The sequence below is a fragment of the Chaetodon auriga genome, unplaced genomic scaffold, assembly GCF_051107435.1.
Source record: "Chaetodon auriga isolate fChaAug3 unplaced genomic scaffold, fChaAug3.hap1 Scaffold_188, whole genome shotgun sequence".
In the NCBI taxonomy this organism is placed as follows: domain Eukaryota; kingdom Metazoa; phylum Chordata; class Actinopteri; order Chaetodontiformes; family Chaetodontidae; genus Chaetodon; species Chaetodon auriga.
In genome coordinates this window covers 251,416-269,592 of record NW_027481960.1, presented here as the reverse complement: position 1 = coordinate 269,592, position 18,177 = coordinate 251,416, and the positions used below count along the sequence as shown (strand labels likewise).

At 42.0% G+C, this 18,177-nt stretch overlaps 1 protein-coding gene across 7 annotated transcripts; it reads left to right on the top strand.

Moving 5' to 3' along the window:
- The first annotated feature begins 1,125 nt into the window (after window positions 1–1,125).
- On the top strand, window positions 1,126–13,437 carry LOC143317730 (uncharacterized). Of its 7 annotated transcripts, none has more exons than XM_076725740.1 (14): window positions 1,126–1,305; window positions 1,624–1,789; window positions 1,872–1,962; window positions 2,106–2,282; window positions 2,500–2,614; window positions 2,719–2,811; window positions 2,990–3,073; window positions 3,175–3,294; window positions 4,640–7,561; window positions 7,676–7,802; window positions 8,061–8,178; window positions 8,541–8,612; window positions 9,653–11,674; window positions 13,341–13,437. In XM_076725740.1, the coding sequence occupies exon 9, from the start codon at window positions 5,298–5,300 to the stop codon at window positions 7,224–7,226; it is 1,929 nt and encodes a 642-aa protein (XP_076581855.1). In that variant the 5' UTR covers window positions 1,126–1,305; window positions 1,624–1,789; window positions 1,872–1,962; window positions 2,106–2,282; window positions 2,500–2,614; window positions 2,719–2,811; window positions 2,990–3,073; window positions 3,175–3,294; window positions 4,640–5,297; the 3' UTR covers window positions 7,227–7,561; window positions 7,676–7,802; window positions 8,061–8,178; window positions 8,541–8,612; window positions 9,653–11,674; window positions 13,341–13,437. The 7 variants fall into 7 exon arrangements, with proteins under 7 accessions (XP_076581855.1, XP_076581859.1, XP_076581858.1 ...); XM_076725744.1 differs by lacking the exon at window positions 13,341–13,437 and having other exon boundaries at window positions 4,640–7,323; window positions 7,394–7,561; window positions 9,653–12,890; XM_076725743.1 differs by lacking the exon at window positions 13,341–13,437 and having other exon boundaries at window positions 9,653–9,810; window positions 11,418–12,890.
- Window positions 13,438–18,177: the final 4,740 nt, after the last annotated feature.

The window sequence follows — 18,177 nt, the reverse complement described above, 5'->3', positions numbered from 1 at the left end:
ATGTATGCGCAAAGCAGGCAAGGTGAGGCCTCATTTCAGCTTCAAGTCCAGCTACAATCATGTTTCTGGCATTATCAGTTACAAGAGCTGGGTCTTTATCCAAAATGTTCCAGTCAGCACATGCTTCCTTCAGTAATACACCTATATTTCTTCCAGTGTGGCTGTCTTTGAAGACTCCTTAATTCACTGTGTTCAGTGTATTTGATGGTCGCTCTACAAAGTTTGCAAACGGCCTGGCTTTTGTCTAGCTTTCCATTCTTCTTAAAAAATCCAAATGATTTCCAGACCTTCGATTTTAGGTGAGGAGCGCTGTGTATTTCATTCGCATCGTCTGACATGTTGCTGCTGCCCGCTCTCTCCACACGGCTACACACACGCTCTACGCAGCTGACGTCACTACTCGTACAGGTAAAAGGTCAACACTGTAATCTCGCGAGAGTTCACATGCCAAGCACAACAATGGCAGGTATGGGCCGCTGGAAACTCAGGAAACCGATTTGCGGCCGTACATCCGGGCCATCAAACCGTTCGTAGTGCATTTTTACCGATCCAGGGCTCCATCGACCGATGCACTCGGATCTCATACGTCACAGACCGATAACCGATTCAAATCGGTTTATCGTTGCACCACTAGTTGTAAGACATCCACTAAAAGGTCACTCCCCCGTGCCTGTAGCGACATTTGTGACCGCAGAACACACCACTGCATCTGTGTTGTATTTCTTAGGCTCGTTCATCACGTACTACATGAGAGCACATGGGAGGAACATTAAAAAAAGGCCAGTGATGTACATTTGCGATGGCTCTGCTGTTTTGATGCAGCCCATCTCACAAAATTTGTCTGGCCTGGGCCTCGCAGAGCTTCTTGCCCACTACTATGACATAGTTACTGGAAAAGCTAAGAAGAATGTCACTGAGCTGCCAATTCTGCATAGGTGTTTAAGTCACATCATGAAGAATGCAAAGGTCCTCTGCAAGAAACAGATAGTGTTGCCTTCTACTAAATATTAATTATTTTCTGTATATTTCATTATGGTTTTGTGCTGGCAATATTTATATTTACTTGTAACATTCTTTCCCACAGTGCTGGCAAGCACTACGTCTTGTATGCATCTGATCGGGCTTATGACTCAGGCTACGACACTACAACAACTTGATGAGGTTTTTGTGAGTGCTTCTGTGGTTCTCTCCAGTCCATCAAGTGGCAAAAATGTTGAGAAACATTTCCATAACCTGCAGAAAGAACTCACCTCAACTGCGCAGCCAGTCATAAAAGACTCAGATGTCATTGATGAAGACTTTGAGGTAAGTTATCCTTTTGTAGCTACATTTGGAATTTAAATGTTTAATTTTTCTGTGTTGAGTTATGGACAGTGAGTCTTTTGGTCCATGTATGAATTTCAGAGTTTCTGAGAGTTTTTTGGTCTTGATTTTTTCTTTCATTAAACTCAATATTTGTAGTTTGGCTTTGAAATATTGACACATTGACATCACAGACAATGCAGTCAACATATATACAATTTCATGTACCACAAAAACAGGATGTTCTAAATAATAACTGGCACTGTCTCCAAAAAGCACTGAAGCTAATCGGTGACATGACTATAAATGGGCCTCTTACAGGATGAATCGAGCCCAACACCATTTCATGAACACTTTAAAGAAGTCATTCAGCAGGCACCCCTGGACACACGGGGAGAGCCAAATGGGTATTATTGCCCTACCTTCGTCCCAGAGCTTCATCAGTACTTTCTGCCTCAGGCAGTTCTGTGGTCAGAACTGTTTCTCGGTAAGTCTGTTTACTCCCCTACATATGTTAAGTTTTTTCAGATTGTTTTTGTAAATATTAAAGTAAGGTACTTGTATTGCAGGAGACCTTGGACAGCACGGGACAAGTCCTGTTTACGACATGCTCTCAAGAAAGAGAAGAAGAGAAGAAGAGCTGCCCAGAAATCGACACAGGTAAATGCAAGTGTTAATGTGAGTTAACAGGTAACCATAAACTGCAATGAGAGAATTATTGTCTTTAGATTTGTATTTAGATCTGTAATTAAACAAATACTATACTAACATGACCCCATGTAAATTCAACATGTCTTTAATAGAATTACAACAAAGATAACAGGACCCAGAGCATTATGGAAAAGTCTCAATGGGATCTAAAAAGGATCTGTTTTCAACACAAGAGGCTCACCAGATTTGACGAGTTTGAGCACACATACAAGAGGATGCATGAAGTTCTTTTAAGAGAGTACAAGGATTCTCTAAAAATCAAGAAAAAGGTATGATGTTTTCACTGTTTTTCTGGTGAACGCAATTGTCTCTCACAGGTATAAAAAGCCAAAGGATGATAATAACCACACAACAATATAGAACAATAAATAATAATAATAAATAATGATTGCTATTACAGACCTCAAATAACTAATAGAACCCGACAAAGACTAACTGCTGATTACCAAAAAGAGGTTAATAACAATAGATCTCTCTTTTTATTAGTCCAAGATACAGGGTTGATGTTGAATAGTGGAAACAGAGGAAGCAGGGGAGGAGAGGTGTATACGTCTCAAGAATAACCAAGCCCTTTGATTTTGTGAGACCCCAAAAAACCATGGTAATGAAACAAGATGTTGTAGTGTTCACTAAAGTGTATCATTATGTACCATAACATTCCATATTATGTAAAAAGAGGAGTTAGTGCACCATTGTGATTACCAGGTTCAGAGGAAGAAGACGTCAAACCAGACCAAAGTAGAGGAGAAGGATACAGACAACGATGCCACTCAACTTAAACAGGACACACAGCCTCAGGTAATAGTTTAGTAAGTTGCGTAATTGTATGTGTAGTGCTCTTGGGGTTTGTGGTAAAAGTCAGCTATATTTTATGAGATCTAGAAGCCATTCACTTGATAATAATGTTGATAATGCACATTTGTTATAATGAGGGATGTATGCATTTCATGTAATTAGTCAGTCTTGTTCATCACAGCGCCAGTCTGAACATCAGCAGTGCTCCATTTTCAATGATGCAGATACAGAGCAGCAGCCCTTGCCAGGACATTGGCCAACAAAGGTTTGTTTTATAATAAAGTGATGTACTAATTGATATGCAGAGTTTTACTGCATTATTCCATGCATGAACCTAACCTGATCCATAACATGTGCACTGTACAGTTGGACACCGAACCAACCATCCAAACTGACATTGACACTTTGCTGGAGGAGGCCAGCCCACCACCACCCCTGCTGTCTCAAGTGAAGAGTTTGTCGGTCAAAGTCTCAGAAACCCTGACAGTATGTGTGTGGAAGGCAGATCTGACATAATTTACTGTGGATGCAATTGTTGATGCTGCCAAAAAGAGTTTGCGTCACACTGGAGGGCTTGTACTGGTTTTGGCTACAGCTGGAGGGCCTGAGATAACTAAGGAGAGTGAGAGCCATATTCAAAAGTATGGCAAATTAAAACCCGGAGAGGCTGTGGTTACAAATGCTGGTGATTTACCTAGCAGATATTTAATTCATGCAGTCGGCCCACAAATCAGAAATAATCCATCCTCACGAACACTTTCCAAAGCCCAGAAAACTTTAAAGAATACAATAGAAAGCATCCTGAATCATGTCATAGAACATCAGATTCAATCAGTTGCTATTCCAGCAATTAGCACCAGTATTTTCAGGTTTCCCTTGGCACTGTGTGCAGATGCAATTGTGTCTATGTCAAGGAGTTCCATCAGCAACAGAAATTCACCACTCCATACCTCATGGTTCACCTTGTGAACCATGATGAACCGTCTGTAAAAGAAATGGAAAGAGCATGTATGGACATACTTTTACCACCCACCACTACCAAAGCAACAGTCTCGGAGAAAAATCGCACTACTATTGGAGGATTTTCATATTTTGAAACCACATCCAACAAAAATCACCCAGGCATTTTATTCCTGCATATGTTTTGGACTTAAAATTAAAATAAAATGAAAATACGCAGAGTTTGTGATTCCATTTATAATCAAGTGGAGGAGTTCAAGTATATTGGGGTCTTGTTCACGAGTGAGGGAAGAATGGAGTGTGAGATTGACAGTGCTGAGCCGAAAGGCGAAGCTCTCGATTTACCGGTCAATCTACACTCCTACCCTCACCTATGGTCATGAACTTTGGGTCTTGACCGGAAGAACAAGATCCTGGATACAAGCAGCTGAATTGAGCTTCCTCCACAGGGTGGCGGGTCGCTCCCGTAAAGATATGGTGAGGAGCTCTGTCACCCAAGAGGAGCTCAAAGTAGAGCTGCAGCTCCTCTGCATTGGGAGGAGTCAGCTGAGATGGCTCAGGCATCTGTATCAGATGCCCCCTGGACGCCTCCCCAGGGAGGTTTTCCAGGCATGTCCCACCGGGAGGAGACTCCGTGGAAGACCCAGGACATGCTGGAGTGACTATGTCACCCGGCTGGCCTGGGAACACCTTGGGGTCCTCCTGGAAGAGCTGGAGGAAGTGCCCAGGGAGAGGAAAGTTTGGGTGTCCCTGCTCAAACTGCTGTTCCCGTATCCCGGCCCCGGATGAAGCGGAAGATGATGGATGGATGATTTTTTAGTGTATTTTAATCTGATTATATAAATAATTGATGTATTATACTTTTTCCCAGCTACAATCACTCTGGACAAAAAACAACACTGAAGTGGTAGTTGCTGTAATACCATCTGTCAACCGGGCAGGCTGCAGTTTCCTGATACATCACAGTGAACTGTGTTCACTGCGACCTCACCAGCGGCTGGCAGGGGAAGTAGTTGATCATTTAAATGTTACCAACAATACAAGCATATATGATGTTATGCATATTTTATTTTTTGTTTTAAAAAAAGGACCTTTCGTTACACTTACATAGTACTTGTGTGTTTACAATTGTTATTTGATCAGCTGTATATCCTGTCTTCTTCCATATTAGGTTATGCTGGGTCTATTCCATCTGTACGCCAAACAGCTCAACCTTGGAAGGGCTGTTTTCATCCTAAATCACTACACAGCTGGTGTGATCCTTTTTGATCAAGATGGCGCCGCATACGGCTGCCTCGGTGTGTTGGTGCGCGTTGTTTTGTTTTGTTTTGTGTTTTAAACCTGTTTTTTGTGACGGTACCCGGAGCTCTTTCACCAGATCGTGAACATCAGGGGAGCAACACCAGAGGATTTATTTTTCTAAATTTCTGCTCCCAACAGTGGAAATTTTGGACATACTGGTCAAAGGTGCGCTCACCCTTGCTCACGCAGTGAAACGCCGGAGGAGAGGAAAACGGGCCGGCGCGCTCATGCGCCTTCGCCAGTGCGGACTACGTACAGCGTTACCGGGAATATTTCTCTCTAACGTGCGTTCACTGCCCAACAAACTGGAGGAATTGCAACTGCTATTGGGTAAAAACAGGGACTTTTCTTCATCTGCGGTTTTGTGCTTCATCGAGACGTGGCTCTGTGGATTAATACCGGACTCTGCGCTGCAGCTGGCTGGCTTCCAACACCACTGTGCGGACCGAGACATGGAACTTTCCGGCAAAACTAAAGGTGAAGGAATCTGTTTCTACATCAACAGTGGTTGGTGCAACGACGTGACAGTGATCCAGCAGCACTGTTCTCCTGACCTGGAATCTTTCACCATTAACTGTAAGCCTTTTTATTCACCCCGTGAGTTCGCTTCATTCATTCTGGTCGGCGTTTACATCCCGCTGCAAGCCAACGTGCAGGACGCACAGCGTATGCTCGCTGACCAGATACTGCGTGTGGAGTGGACCAACCCGGATTCTTTAGTTATTGTCCTTGGTGACTTTAACAAAGGTAACCTCACACACGAACTCCCTAAATACAGACAGTTTATCAAATGCCTGACCAGAGAGGAGAACATTCTGGATCACTGTTACACCACAGTCAGGGATGCTTATCACGCCGTCCCCCGTGCTGCACTGGGCCACTCTGACCACGTCATGGTACACCTGATTCCTGTGTACAGGCAGAAACTAAAGCTCTGCAAACCTGTAGTGAGGACATCAAGGAAGTGGACCAGCGAGGCTGTGGAGGATCTCCAGGCGTGTTTGGACTCTACTGACTGGGATGTGTTCAGGACTGCTACCAACAGTCTGGACGAGTACACGGAGACTGTGACGTCCTACATCAGCTTCTGTGAGGACTGCTGTGTTCCATCACGCACCAGGGTGAGTTACAACAATGACAAACCATGGTTCACAGCCCAACTCAGGCAGCTAAGGTTGGCAAAGGAAGAGGCCTTCAGGAGTGGGGACAAAGACAGATACAAAGAGTCGAAGTACAAGTTTAGCAAGGCGGTGAAAGAGGCTAAACGGCTGTACTCTGAGAAGCTCCAACACCAATTCTCAGCTAACGACTCTGCGTCTGTCTGGAAAGGGCTCAGGCAGATCACTAACTACAAGCCTAAAGCCCCCCACTCCATCAACGATCGACGCCTAGCCAACGACCTGAACCAGTTCTACTGCCGCTTTGAAAGACTAAGGGACAGTCCAGCAACCATCCCCCACGACACCTCTGAACAGCTCCAGCTCCAGTCACCTCCACCAATGCCCCCCCCCCCCCCCCCCACCTCAGTGACGACTCTTTCCATCCATGAAAGGGACGTCAACAGACTCTTCAGGGGACAGAACCCCCGGAGAGCAGCTGGACCGGATTCTGTCTCCCCATCTGCCTTGAAGCACTGTGCTGATCAGCTGTCTCCAGTGTTCACAGACATTTTTAACACCTCTTTGGAGACATGTCACGTACCAGCCTGCTTCAAGTCTTCAACCATCATCCCTGTTCCCAAGAAGCCAAGGACCACAGGACTTAATGACTTCAGACCTGTTGCCCTGACCTCTGTGGTCATGAAGTCCTTTGAGCGCCTTGTACTCTCACACCTCAGAGACATCACTGACCCTCTCCTGGACCCCCTGCAGTTTGCCTACAGAGCCAACATCGGACTCATCTCTGATGGTGAGCCCGCCTACAGGTGGGAGGTTGACCACCTGGTGACCTGGTGCAATCAGAACAACCTGGAGCTCAATGCTCTAAAGACAGTGGAGATGGTTGTGGACAACAGGAAGAACTCAGCCTCACCTGTCCCCATCACCCTCTGTGACTCCACTATTGACACTGTGGAGTCTTTCCGCTTCCTGGGAACTATCATCTCCCAGGACCTCAAGTGGGAGCCGAACATCATAATTGAAAATTACTTGACGTGATATGTTGATGTTTTTGTTTCTATTACAGACAGACTTCAGCAACTATGAGGCCATACTGTCTTTTATAAATGTTGGGGGAGTTCACTGGAAGTTACTGGTCAGTGGTTGTTACTTCATCTGATATCTTTCTGTGTTGTTTTGAGATAACGTTCATATATTCTTTTTAGTATGTACTTCCTGCCATGAAGGTTGTGCTCTTGCTGGACCCGATGGCAAATAAATCAGAGCAAGCTGAGTCTGCAGATGCTGCAAGAAGAATACGGCAGGTCATCTTTTTTTCCTCATAAAGAACAGCCCTCTCATGAATTTGAAGGCAGACCTTGCAATCCTGGCAGGTAATTGATGCAGGTAATCCTATAAAAGCTTAGCTATGTGATTTTTATGTGATGACCCACATTACTTTCATATCGATATTCCGTGTGTATTGATACACCATATGTTTTTCATAGGGATTACATGCAGTTCAGAAATATCACCCTTGGCAAAAATGACTGGGGGACACTCAGATGGAGGGGATTAACGATGGACCATCCAGTACAATGAGACAAGTGTAGCTGTGGGGTCATCATCACTAAGGTAATGTCCGTGTGTGTCTGTGTCTTGCAATATTTATGTTATTTATTTTTCTCTGTCAAATATTATGTGTCAAAGTTTTGGTGCTCAACTTAAAAATTCAATATATAAAATGTAATGTGCATACAGTGTAGTTTTTAATCAGCATGTTGTCATGCATTACTTACTAGGCTTTCTACTGCGCTATCCTTCACAAATAATTTTTGAAAGGTGAAAAGCTTAATTCTGTATTATTATTATTACTATATCTTGTGGGTGCAGATGGCAAAGGCAGTAATAGAGGCATATCCGGCACTACCTGCCATGTCCTTTGGCACCTCCAAGAAGGAGACGGCGTCGGGAAGGACAAAGTTTGCCCCAGCATTACTCAGTGACTCAGGTTAATAAATCATTGTTCTCTTTTCTTGATATTAAATATTGCTTCTTGTTGAAAGATAAGAAATAGAACACATCAAAAATAATCTACATCCAATAACAAATCAGAAAGAACTCTTTGCAAACCTCTATATGGTCAAATTCAACTGACAAAAAAGCTATATCATAAAGATATACGAATTATTTGTTTTCACTAAGGAGTCATAATAGTGACAGTTTTCTTTGATACACTCAAAACCTCTATCAGCATTCCTGTCATCATTATAAATGATCAGGCTGACAAGCCACATTGATAGCTACACAGCTGTCATTCAAGTGTGTACTGTTTTCATATGTCAACAATAACAATAAATAATTTTATTTCAGTGTTGGACCTGGATAATCACTGTATGCTGTGCTTCAAAGCCCCCTGTTTCAGGACCTCCAGTGACTCGTTGGGTGAGTTTTTTCCACTGTTTATTATTTATCATTTATGATTTAGGGTTTACTGTATACTTATAGAGTGTTTCTAAGCAAAGCATGAATTCTCCACAAACAATGTCATGAGATAAAAACAATAAATGAAAAAGACAGTGAAGGTTGAGATGGATGAATTTGCCAGAACTTAGGTCACGCTCCTCTACACAGATAGAGACCCTAGCTTTCAAATCTTTATTAGAATAACGCTGTGTTCTAGTGCAGAGGAAATCCAACGGTGCCACATATTCTATCAGTGACTTCAAGGTTCTAAATCCATCTCAAAGCTGTACACAGCTCTTTCCTATGCTAACAATAACAACACTCTATACATAAAAGATAAATGGGAATGGGAGTCAGGGATTGAGATTTCTGAGGAGGCTTGGGGCAACATCTGGTCCTTCCAGTGGACAACATCCCGCTCAATGGACTGGAGAGAGCATTGCTGGAAGAATATTACTAGATATTTCAAAATACCGTATCAGGAGAGAAGTATAAACATATAATTATGCCATGCTAGAGGCAATGCGGCTTGACTGCTGCTAACCATTACCTTATCTTCTGAGATTGTCCTAAATTAAAAGTGTTCTGTAGGGATAGTTTTTGGAGGGACTGTTCTACTTTGTATTAAGTTGCATCAGAATTCTATTGAACTTGTGAACCTTATCTGGCTCAGGACTCAAAATAAACAATAACTGGAATGTTATTTGCTTTGGTCCTTACTAATGCTACCATGTGAATGTATTCTTCTGTACGTTCAAAGTAAAGATATTGTAGCGGCGAACAGCTGTTTCGTCAGCTGATGCGCGAGCCCGCAACCGCGGCGGCCTTGCGGCACGCATGACAACAAGTCAAACCCTGTTTGTAAATATTGTATTTTTATTATAGAGTACTTGGTAGAGCACGTCTGCACCCGTATTCACCTAGGTAGCCCCAGATAAGTTTTATATATAATTCGGTATAGTTCGGCCAGCCAGTTTGCACAATCAAAATAGTTTATTTATGTTTACGCATAATTACAGCGGTGAGTGCTCCCGGCTCATCAGCTGAGGTGCGAAGACGTTAATTACTCAGCTGTATCAAGTCAAGCAGAACAAAGAGACGCCACTGCAGAGCAGACGAGTTTGGTTTCCCCACAGAGCGTGTAAAAAGTACCAACAAAGAGCTGAACGGACCGCCGGTAAGAACGCTTTTTATTTTTATTTGTGGATGCCAGGCACCTGAGATGTGGATGAAGTTGTTTGTAGCGCCCGGTGCTTTGTGTAAATGTTGGCTGGTGAGGAAGAGTTATTGTAACTTGTTTGGTCGGATAAATATTGCAGCGGTCTGCTTAATCCCAATTTAAAGTGTTTGATGTGCAGACATAACTGTGCTGGATCATTGGCTGCTAGTGTGGGCATAGGATAAACGGGTCATTTTTTTTTCTACCTGCAGACAGCATGTTTAAGGCTGCTAAAACAGTGATTCACTGCTAAAATAATAATTTTATAGTGGATATGGGATGTAAATGTGTGTCTAAACCTGGGGGGAAATTGTTGGTTGATTAGTTATTTATTAATTTGTATGTTGGGTCTAGTAAAATGCTTAATTCATTGTTTCCAAAAAAAAAAAATGTATTTTATATATTTTGATGCATTTACATTGAAATAATTCACTTAAGTCTGTTTTAACTTAAAGGGAAAAGGTTAATCTATTTTCATGCACTTGGTTAATGGTTAATGTGAAAGGGTTTTGATAATTGATAATTATTAATTGGTATATTATTATAATTATGGGTTTGATAATTATTTGATTTGGTAGAACCTGTTTTTACAAAATGGTAATCATGTGGTGTTTTGTCTTTTAAGGTTTTTCACCTGCTGAGGGAAAAAGGCTGTAAAAAAGAAAAAAAAAGAAACTGTTTTCCTTCTCCTGCACTATTCTGGGCAAAAACCAAAGGAAAAAAAAAAGGAAAAAAAAAAAAAAAAAAAAAAAAAGGAACAACGGCCTGGTCTTTGAGTGGATTCCAGCTTTTAATGTTCAGCGTTGGTACACCCCTTCAAGTGTGGGGTTAATACAGCAAGCAAGCAAAACACTTGACAGATATAATTTCAAAAAATAAAAAGATGGTGGCACTTAGCTATTTATTTATAAAAGAATTGTTATGAACCGATGACTAACTCTGGGATCTTTATGAGAACTCATACACTCAACTAAAGCTCATAAAAGGTCTTCATCACTCCCTTAGCCCCTTTATTTTTTGGAGGGAGGGGGTGGGGGATTATATTCATAATACAGATCATCAAAAAAGTAATATTACTCTACAAACTTTTATCTGATTTTGATCATGATTTATCACACAATGCACACAGTACATTGTACGCAGTCTCACATTTCAGAATGGCAAGCTTCAAAGTTTAAGCATGATAAATGAGCCAAAAAAAAAATTTTTTTGTACAGTGGAAGATTACTTGTTGATGTTTCTCATCTCAATCCCTGTAACCAAAGAGTTGAATTAAATATGGCATAGCATGGCTGAGAGTGAGTTTTGGCTTTCATGGAGTGTAAAGGGCTGCGCTTGATTTTTAAGCAGACACAATTAGAGCATCGCTAACAAATGGAAAGCAGTGCAACAACAATTTGTACTTAGATAACCCCATGGGGACACCTAACCCTAACCCTAACCCTAGAAATGATTATGTAACATTTTGTCCGTGTATACAACCAGAAATGACTCCCTGTGGCAAACTATGATGGAATTGCTGAGAAGATGGTACTGATATTGTCTTTGCTTACTTCATTTTACAGATACAGTGTGACACCTGTGAAAGGTGGTACCACGAGGAATGCCTGGATTTGGAGGAACAGAAACTCCAACAAGCAATGGCAGGCAACTGGAACTGCGACCTTTGCAAATAAAGGGAGAAGCCCGGACTTTACACTGGACATTTTCCTTTTTTCATCAAAATTCACATTTTATGTTTTTTTTTCCATTTTTTGTTCTCCAAATGTGCTCTGAGTTGTTCATTGCTGGTTAACAAAGAAAACAAGACCCAGAGGGCTAGGTGTGTGTTGATTTTTTTTAATATTATTAACGTAACACTTATTGTAGATATGATTTATTTATTTATTTAGTGTTAATTTCTAATAAATTATGTCATTGTTACCTCAGTAGCTTAATAACTCCCAGGTCATGTGACCTATGGGCTCAGAATCAGTGCAGGACAGTAGATCTAACCCTGCTCTATGACACACACCTCTTGTTATTACATTTGGACACATTTAATATTTTTTATGAATTTTTAATACCAGTCATAATGTAAATATGAGCATAATAGCTCAAGGTGTCACCAGGATGTATTGACTTAAAGAGCTTCTGAAAGAGCTATCAGAACGTCATTTGAAGAATTGTAAAAATGTATGTTTCACTCTTTCAGAAAGACATTTTGAGGCCTATTTATCAGCTTGGTCCTCCTGCCTCACAAAGTAAAGGCAACTTGCCGTGTTCTTCTGAACATGTTGAAGGTGCAGTCTCACAGTTTGGCTTCACTGAGATACTTAATACAAATTTTTGTGTAGATGTGCAATATTTCATAAGAGGGGAAGGATAACATACAAGAAGGGCTGATTTGTTGTCACTAGGTATGATGATTTAATGGAGTTGTCCTCATTGCGATGAAAGATGATTGATATAAGACAAGATAGCACCAGGTAATATTTATTATGGACTCTTAATGCTCTCTGTATCTGCAAGGCCATTTCTATGTGGTGATTTTTTTTCTCAACTATCCTCTAAATCAGTGATTCTCAACTGGTGGGTCACGGTCCAAAAGTTGGTCACAGGTGGACATCAGGGCGGAACTCCACTGTGCATGATACAGAGAGCAGAGGAGAACTGTAAACGTGCGACCATATAGAGACAGAAATGACATGCCCTCCTGTAAATAAGATAAATAAGATAAGGCTATTGAGTTTGTGTTGTATTGTGTTTAATAAAGGGACAAGGTATAGACCTGTTCTATAGGAAAGGTATTCTCAAATGACTTATGCTGTGATCTGGCGCTATATAGAAAATAAAATCAAATAAAATTAACTTGACCTTCAAAGGGGGGGTGGCCCTCCTCAGATAATGGTTGGGAACAACTGCTCTATGTATGGACCACATGTACTCAGTGAAAAAATGAGCTGGTGCTATATAGAAAATAAAATTAAATAAAATTCACTTGACCTTCAAACCGCAACCTGAATGTTCAGCCTTTTCACAGAATTCTGTCTTTGCTTGGCTTCTATTAGTTGTTATTGTTATATTTTAACAATAAAATTAAGTCTATAGATGGCTACGGGTCAAAGTCAAAAATCAACTTTTTTGTCAATAACACCACATGTACAGGACATAAAGAGGGATCGAAGTAAGTCGCGTGTTCCCCCCCCCCCCCCTTTCTGGGTTCTCCAGAAGTCAATTACAATCTCCTTTGTTTTCCCCACATTCAAGGAGAAATTGGTATTTCCACACCACATGGCCAGTCGGTTTTCACCTCCTCCATGTAGTTGGTCTCATCACTGTTGCTGATGCCGACCAGTACTGCATGTGATCTCTCTGTGGCAAAGTCCTGCCACCAATTCCAGAGGAGTTTGCTCAGGCCAAGCTGGTAACTGCTGAGGGATGACAGTGTTGGATGGTAAACTGCCGTCTGTGAACAACATTCTCATGTAAGATTCTCTTGTGGCCAGGTGGGCGCGGGCTGAGTGGAGCGCAGAGGAGACTGCATCATCAGTGGACAGGTTGTTGGCCTGTAACGCAAACTGAAATGGGTCCAGGAGAGAGGGGAGGCTAGATCTTATTTGTTGGCGAGCCTTTCAAAGTACTTCATGATGGTGGAGGTCAGTGCAACAGGGCGGCAGAGTTTTAGCACCCATGTAACTATTAGCTTTTGAGTCTGAGCTCATAAGAGCAGTCACAAAAATGAATGAAATCACTTCTGACATGCTAAACATTAAACACACTGATGAGAAACTTTTTCTCTTCTTGGCACTAGATACACTGCAGACACACAGCAGCTGACAAAAAGAGGAGATAAATATAGAGAAATATTAGCTTTTGTAGCTGATAATTAGCCTGTTCAGCCACTGTCGGTATTCAATACAAACAAATTATTAGACTGTAAACCATTAATCAAACCAATAACTAAGCTGTCAGACAACTCTGTCATACTTAGGCAGTTACCTAGTGTTTCTGTGGTTGTGACAAAACATTATAATATCTATCTATCTATCTATCTATATGTGTGTGTGTGTGTGTATGTGTATATATATATATATATAAATTTCTTTAAGCTTTCTTGGTCTGATAGAAAAAAAGAAAAAATGCACTCAACTTTCACAAGCTCTTAACCAAAACATTCATTCATTCATCTTCTATACCCGCGTATCCCTTTCTGGGTTGCGGGGGGGCTGGAGCCTATCCCAGCTGGCAATGGGCGAGAGGCGGGGTACACCCTGAACCGGTTGCCAGCCGATTGCAGGGCAACATAGACAGACAAACAACCACTCACACTCACACCTATGGACAATTTACAGTTACCAATTAACCTAATGAGCATGTTTTTGGTCTGTGGGAGGAAGCCGGAGTGCCCGGAGAGAACCCAGGCATGCACGGGTAAACTTCACACAGAAAGGCCCTGCCCACCAAAGTCTGAAACTGAGCTCTACTGGAAGAGTATCTGGGAGAAGGAGACATCGCATAACACCAATGCCCAGTGGTTGCTCGAATTGAAAGCAGACCACAGTAGCCTCCCAGAACAGGAACCAGTAGAAATTACCACTGCAGACATTCAAGAAAGAGTGTCTAAGAGCTGGACAGCACCTGGGCCCGACATGATCCACGTCTACTGGCTCAAAAAGCTAACCGCATTCCATGAACAACAGGCAGCACAGATGAATCAGCTGCTAAGATCGGGAACCCCCCCAGAGTGGCTGACCCAAGGCCGTACAGTCCTCATCATGAAGGACCCACAGAGGGGCCCGGTACCATCCAACTATTGGCCTATATCCTGCCTGAGTACAACATGGAAGCTCCTGTCAGGCATCATAGCGGCTAAGATGAGTAGGCACATGGATCAGTACATGAGTAGAGCACAGGAAGGAGTTGGCAACAACACCAGAGGAGCCAAACACCAACTACTGGTTGACAGGGCAGTCACCCAGGACTGTAAGACCAGAAGTACCAACCTGTGCACTGCCTGGATTGATTACAAGAAGGCCTATGACTCGATGCCACACACATGGATACTGGAGCGCCTAGACCTGTATAAGATCAACAGGACACTTAGAGCCTTCATCAAGAACTTGATGGGGTTATGAAAGACAACTCTGGAAGCCAATTCACAGCCAATTGCAGAAGTGAGCATCAAATGTGGCATATACCAAGGAGATGCACTGCCCCCCTGCTATTCTGCATAGGCCTAAACCCCCTACAAATAGCTACAAATACCTAGGGATCCAACAGGCAAATGGCAGTGATGAGGAAGCAACAGCCACAGCCAAATACCTTCAGAGGGTGAGGCAGGTCCTGAAGAATCAGCTGAATGGCAAGAACAAGATCCGGGCAATAAACACCTACGCCATGCCAGTAATCAGATACCCTGCTGGTATAATATCCTGGCCACTAGAAGAAATGGAAGCCACTGATATCAAGACAAGGAAGTTCCTTACGATGCATGGGGGGTTTCACCCTAAGTCCAGCGTCCTGAGGCTATACACTAAACGGAAACATTTCCCAAAAAGGCTCCTTACTTTATATATATATAGCCTAAGCCTATATATTTTTTATTTTTTGGCGCCACAACACCAATGCGCGTGAACTGTTTTGGGTTTTGAAAGACGCAGGAGGAGACACGGCTGTCTGTGTGTGTGTGCATGCATGCAAGGGTGTGCGTGTGTTAGAGCACGTCTGCCACTCCGCCCACACCTGTTACACCAATAACGTTAGAGCAGCTGCACGAAATGGACAACGATAAGGATCCTACACAGTCACAGGAGTGGTCCGTCGAGCAGCACCCGTGGCCTTATTTAAAAGAGCTTTTTGAGTTTGTTGGTGCTAAAAACAACTCCTGGCGAATGCGTTGCATCTTGTACAAACCAAAACTCCAGGAAGTATTGGCGTTCAAGAACAATCCATCAAACCTCAGGAAACACAGAAAGGTAAGTCATTAGCGCTAGCTACGTGTTAGCTAGTTAGCTTGCACTAACGTTAGAGAGCTCAAAGATAAGTGCTTGCACGAGCAGAAGGCTAGGTTAGCTACCGTTATCAGACTATGCTGAAAGCTGGCTAGTATTAACGTTAGCTGCTACAGTCGTTTAGGGTTTGAGCAGAAATGGCCGAAATGTAACGTTATGACCAGGGCTGCACATAAGCTTGGTGCTCAGTACTCATGAGCGCTGAAAATATTAAAATGAGCATCACATCCAAGTGTGTTAGCGCTAGTTTGAGTACCTAACATTTTACAGTGCAGACATTATTGCTATGAGCATCTAGATTAACATGAATTCATGTTCTTGGGATACAAACATTGGGATACAAACATTGTCTGGGGAAATGATTTTAGGTAGGTGGTACTACTGTTAAAATTCAAAAAAGGTAAACAATACTGTTAACAGCAGTAATCTTATAATGAAACTTGTGGGTTTTTTTCTTTTTCATTTCATGAAGTCAGTTTTCATTAAGATCATGTTTATTGTTGAATGTTGTCATTATTCATCCAAGGGGTCTGATGCATGCTGTGAACAATGTTGAAATGCCATTGAAAATTGATCATTTAAAATATATTCGATTGACCATAGTGAGAAGCAGATGAGTCCCTCGTAGGAATCATTAATTAATTCTCGCTCTGTGAAATGAAATCACATTGTGCGTCCGTGAACCATCCCACATGCGTGATGGCCTATTGATTAGACACGCCCTGGAGCAAATATATTGGCTGCAGCATGTAGCAGACGCTCAGTTATGTTATGTTCAGTTTCAGTGTTTAGTTCAGTTACGTTGTGTTCGTGATTAGTTTTGTGTTAAGTTTTAGATCAGTAGTTTTCGTCTTTTGTTAGTCTTCAGTCTTCTTTTTGTCTTTGTCTTAATTCGTCTTCGTTCGTCCGTACTTTTTATTCAGAAAAGGTATTTTTCTAGTTTTTTTATCTTCATGAAACTTTAATTTTTGGGCGCCACGTTAAGCTGCATGATTTGTTTTGTTTTTGTGTTAAAATTCTAGTAACGTAATAATAATTTTGAAGACATTTTCGACCGGCCATCGAAGAGTTTCTTAATTTTATTATTACCAGTCTTAAGTCTCACCACACGGTCGCCGACCCAACCTAAAACCTGTAGCCTGCTGCTGACCCGCTGGTCCGGGTTAAATAACCATCAGAAGCTGTTCCTCGTCTGTAGCCAACACCGAAGATCCTCAGCTCCCGAGACATCCTGTCCAACACCAGCTCTCAACCGTGGTTTCCTTGATTCGTCCGGCAGACCGCAGCGCAGATCAGAGTTACGGACGATAACGCGGAGCCTCTTCGTGTCAGTTCGGAGCAGACATCTACAGGAGCGTCGCTGACAAAGTAGGCATGCTTAAGCGGTTTTGAATAAGAGTTGGTCTGTGAAGTTAAGATACTGTCAATTTGTTAAATTCTCTCAATCGTTCATTCAACAAATTAACGTTACATTCGCGTCCCCATTTTTTCCCTTCAAACCTACTTCTCACTATCGCCAAACTAATTTTGCCATTCTCTTGCCATAAGTGTCTCTTTGCAGTGTTTGTGTTACTCCATATCATCCATATAATCTATCGTATTATCCATGATTCATGTTCATTTCATTATTGTGTTTAATAAATCATCCTTTTCGTACAAGTCGTGGTCAGACGGTGTCCTTTCGAGCTGAGTATAAGCAATCCCTGTGCTGAGAATTTACGCCTTAGACTGATCTACTTTTGGTTCATTCGTTTTCACTACATCAGCATTACAAGACATGATATATAAAATCCTCCTTAGCTGAGGAAGGTTGGTGCCCCTTATCTTATTAACGAATGCAACATTAATTTAGAGGTTTAATAACTAATTCCCCTACACTCAAGTCGTTTTTTTACGTGGGTATTTTACTTCTACTGAAGTAAGGAATCTGGGTACTTTTGCCATCTCTGAAGATGACCCCCAATGATGACCTGCTGAGTGAATGCCTCAGGCAGCAGAAGCCCAGTAAGGAGGAGTGTAATGGGAATTCTTGTTATTCATCTTCTCTGTACTTAATCATAAGTATTCACTGTCTTTAAGCCAAATGAACAACCATATCATATGATTAGGTGCGTGCGTATGTCATAATCTGCTGACCATGTAACCACGTACAGTATGTTATTATGCACTGATTAAGTGAACCTTGTGTCCTGATTGTACAACACATTATGACGTGCCTATTGTGCTGACATTGTTCTGAAGATAGAACAAAGTCATCCTGTCTGCAAAGATAATATATTGTATATAATCTATCAACTTCTCCTGCTCCGGGCTCTTTCTTGTCATCTCACAC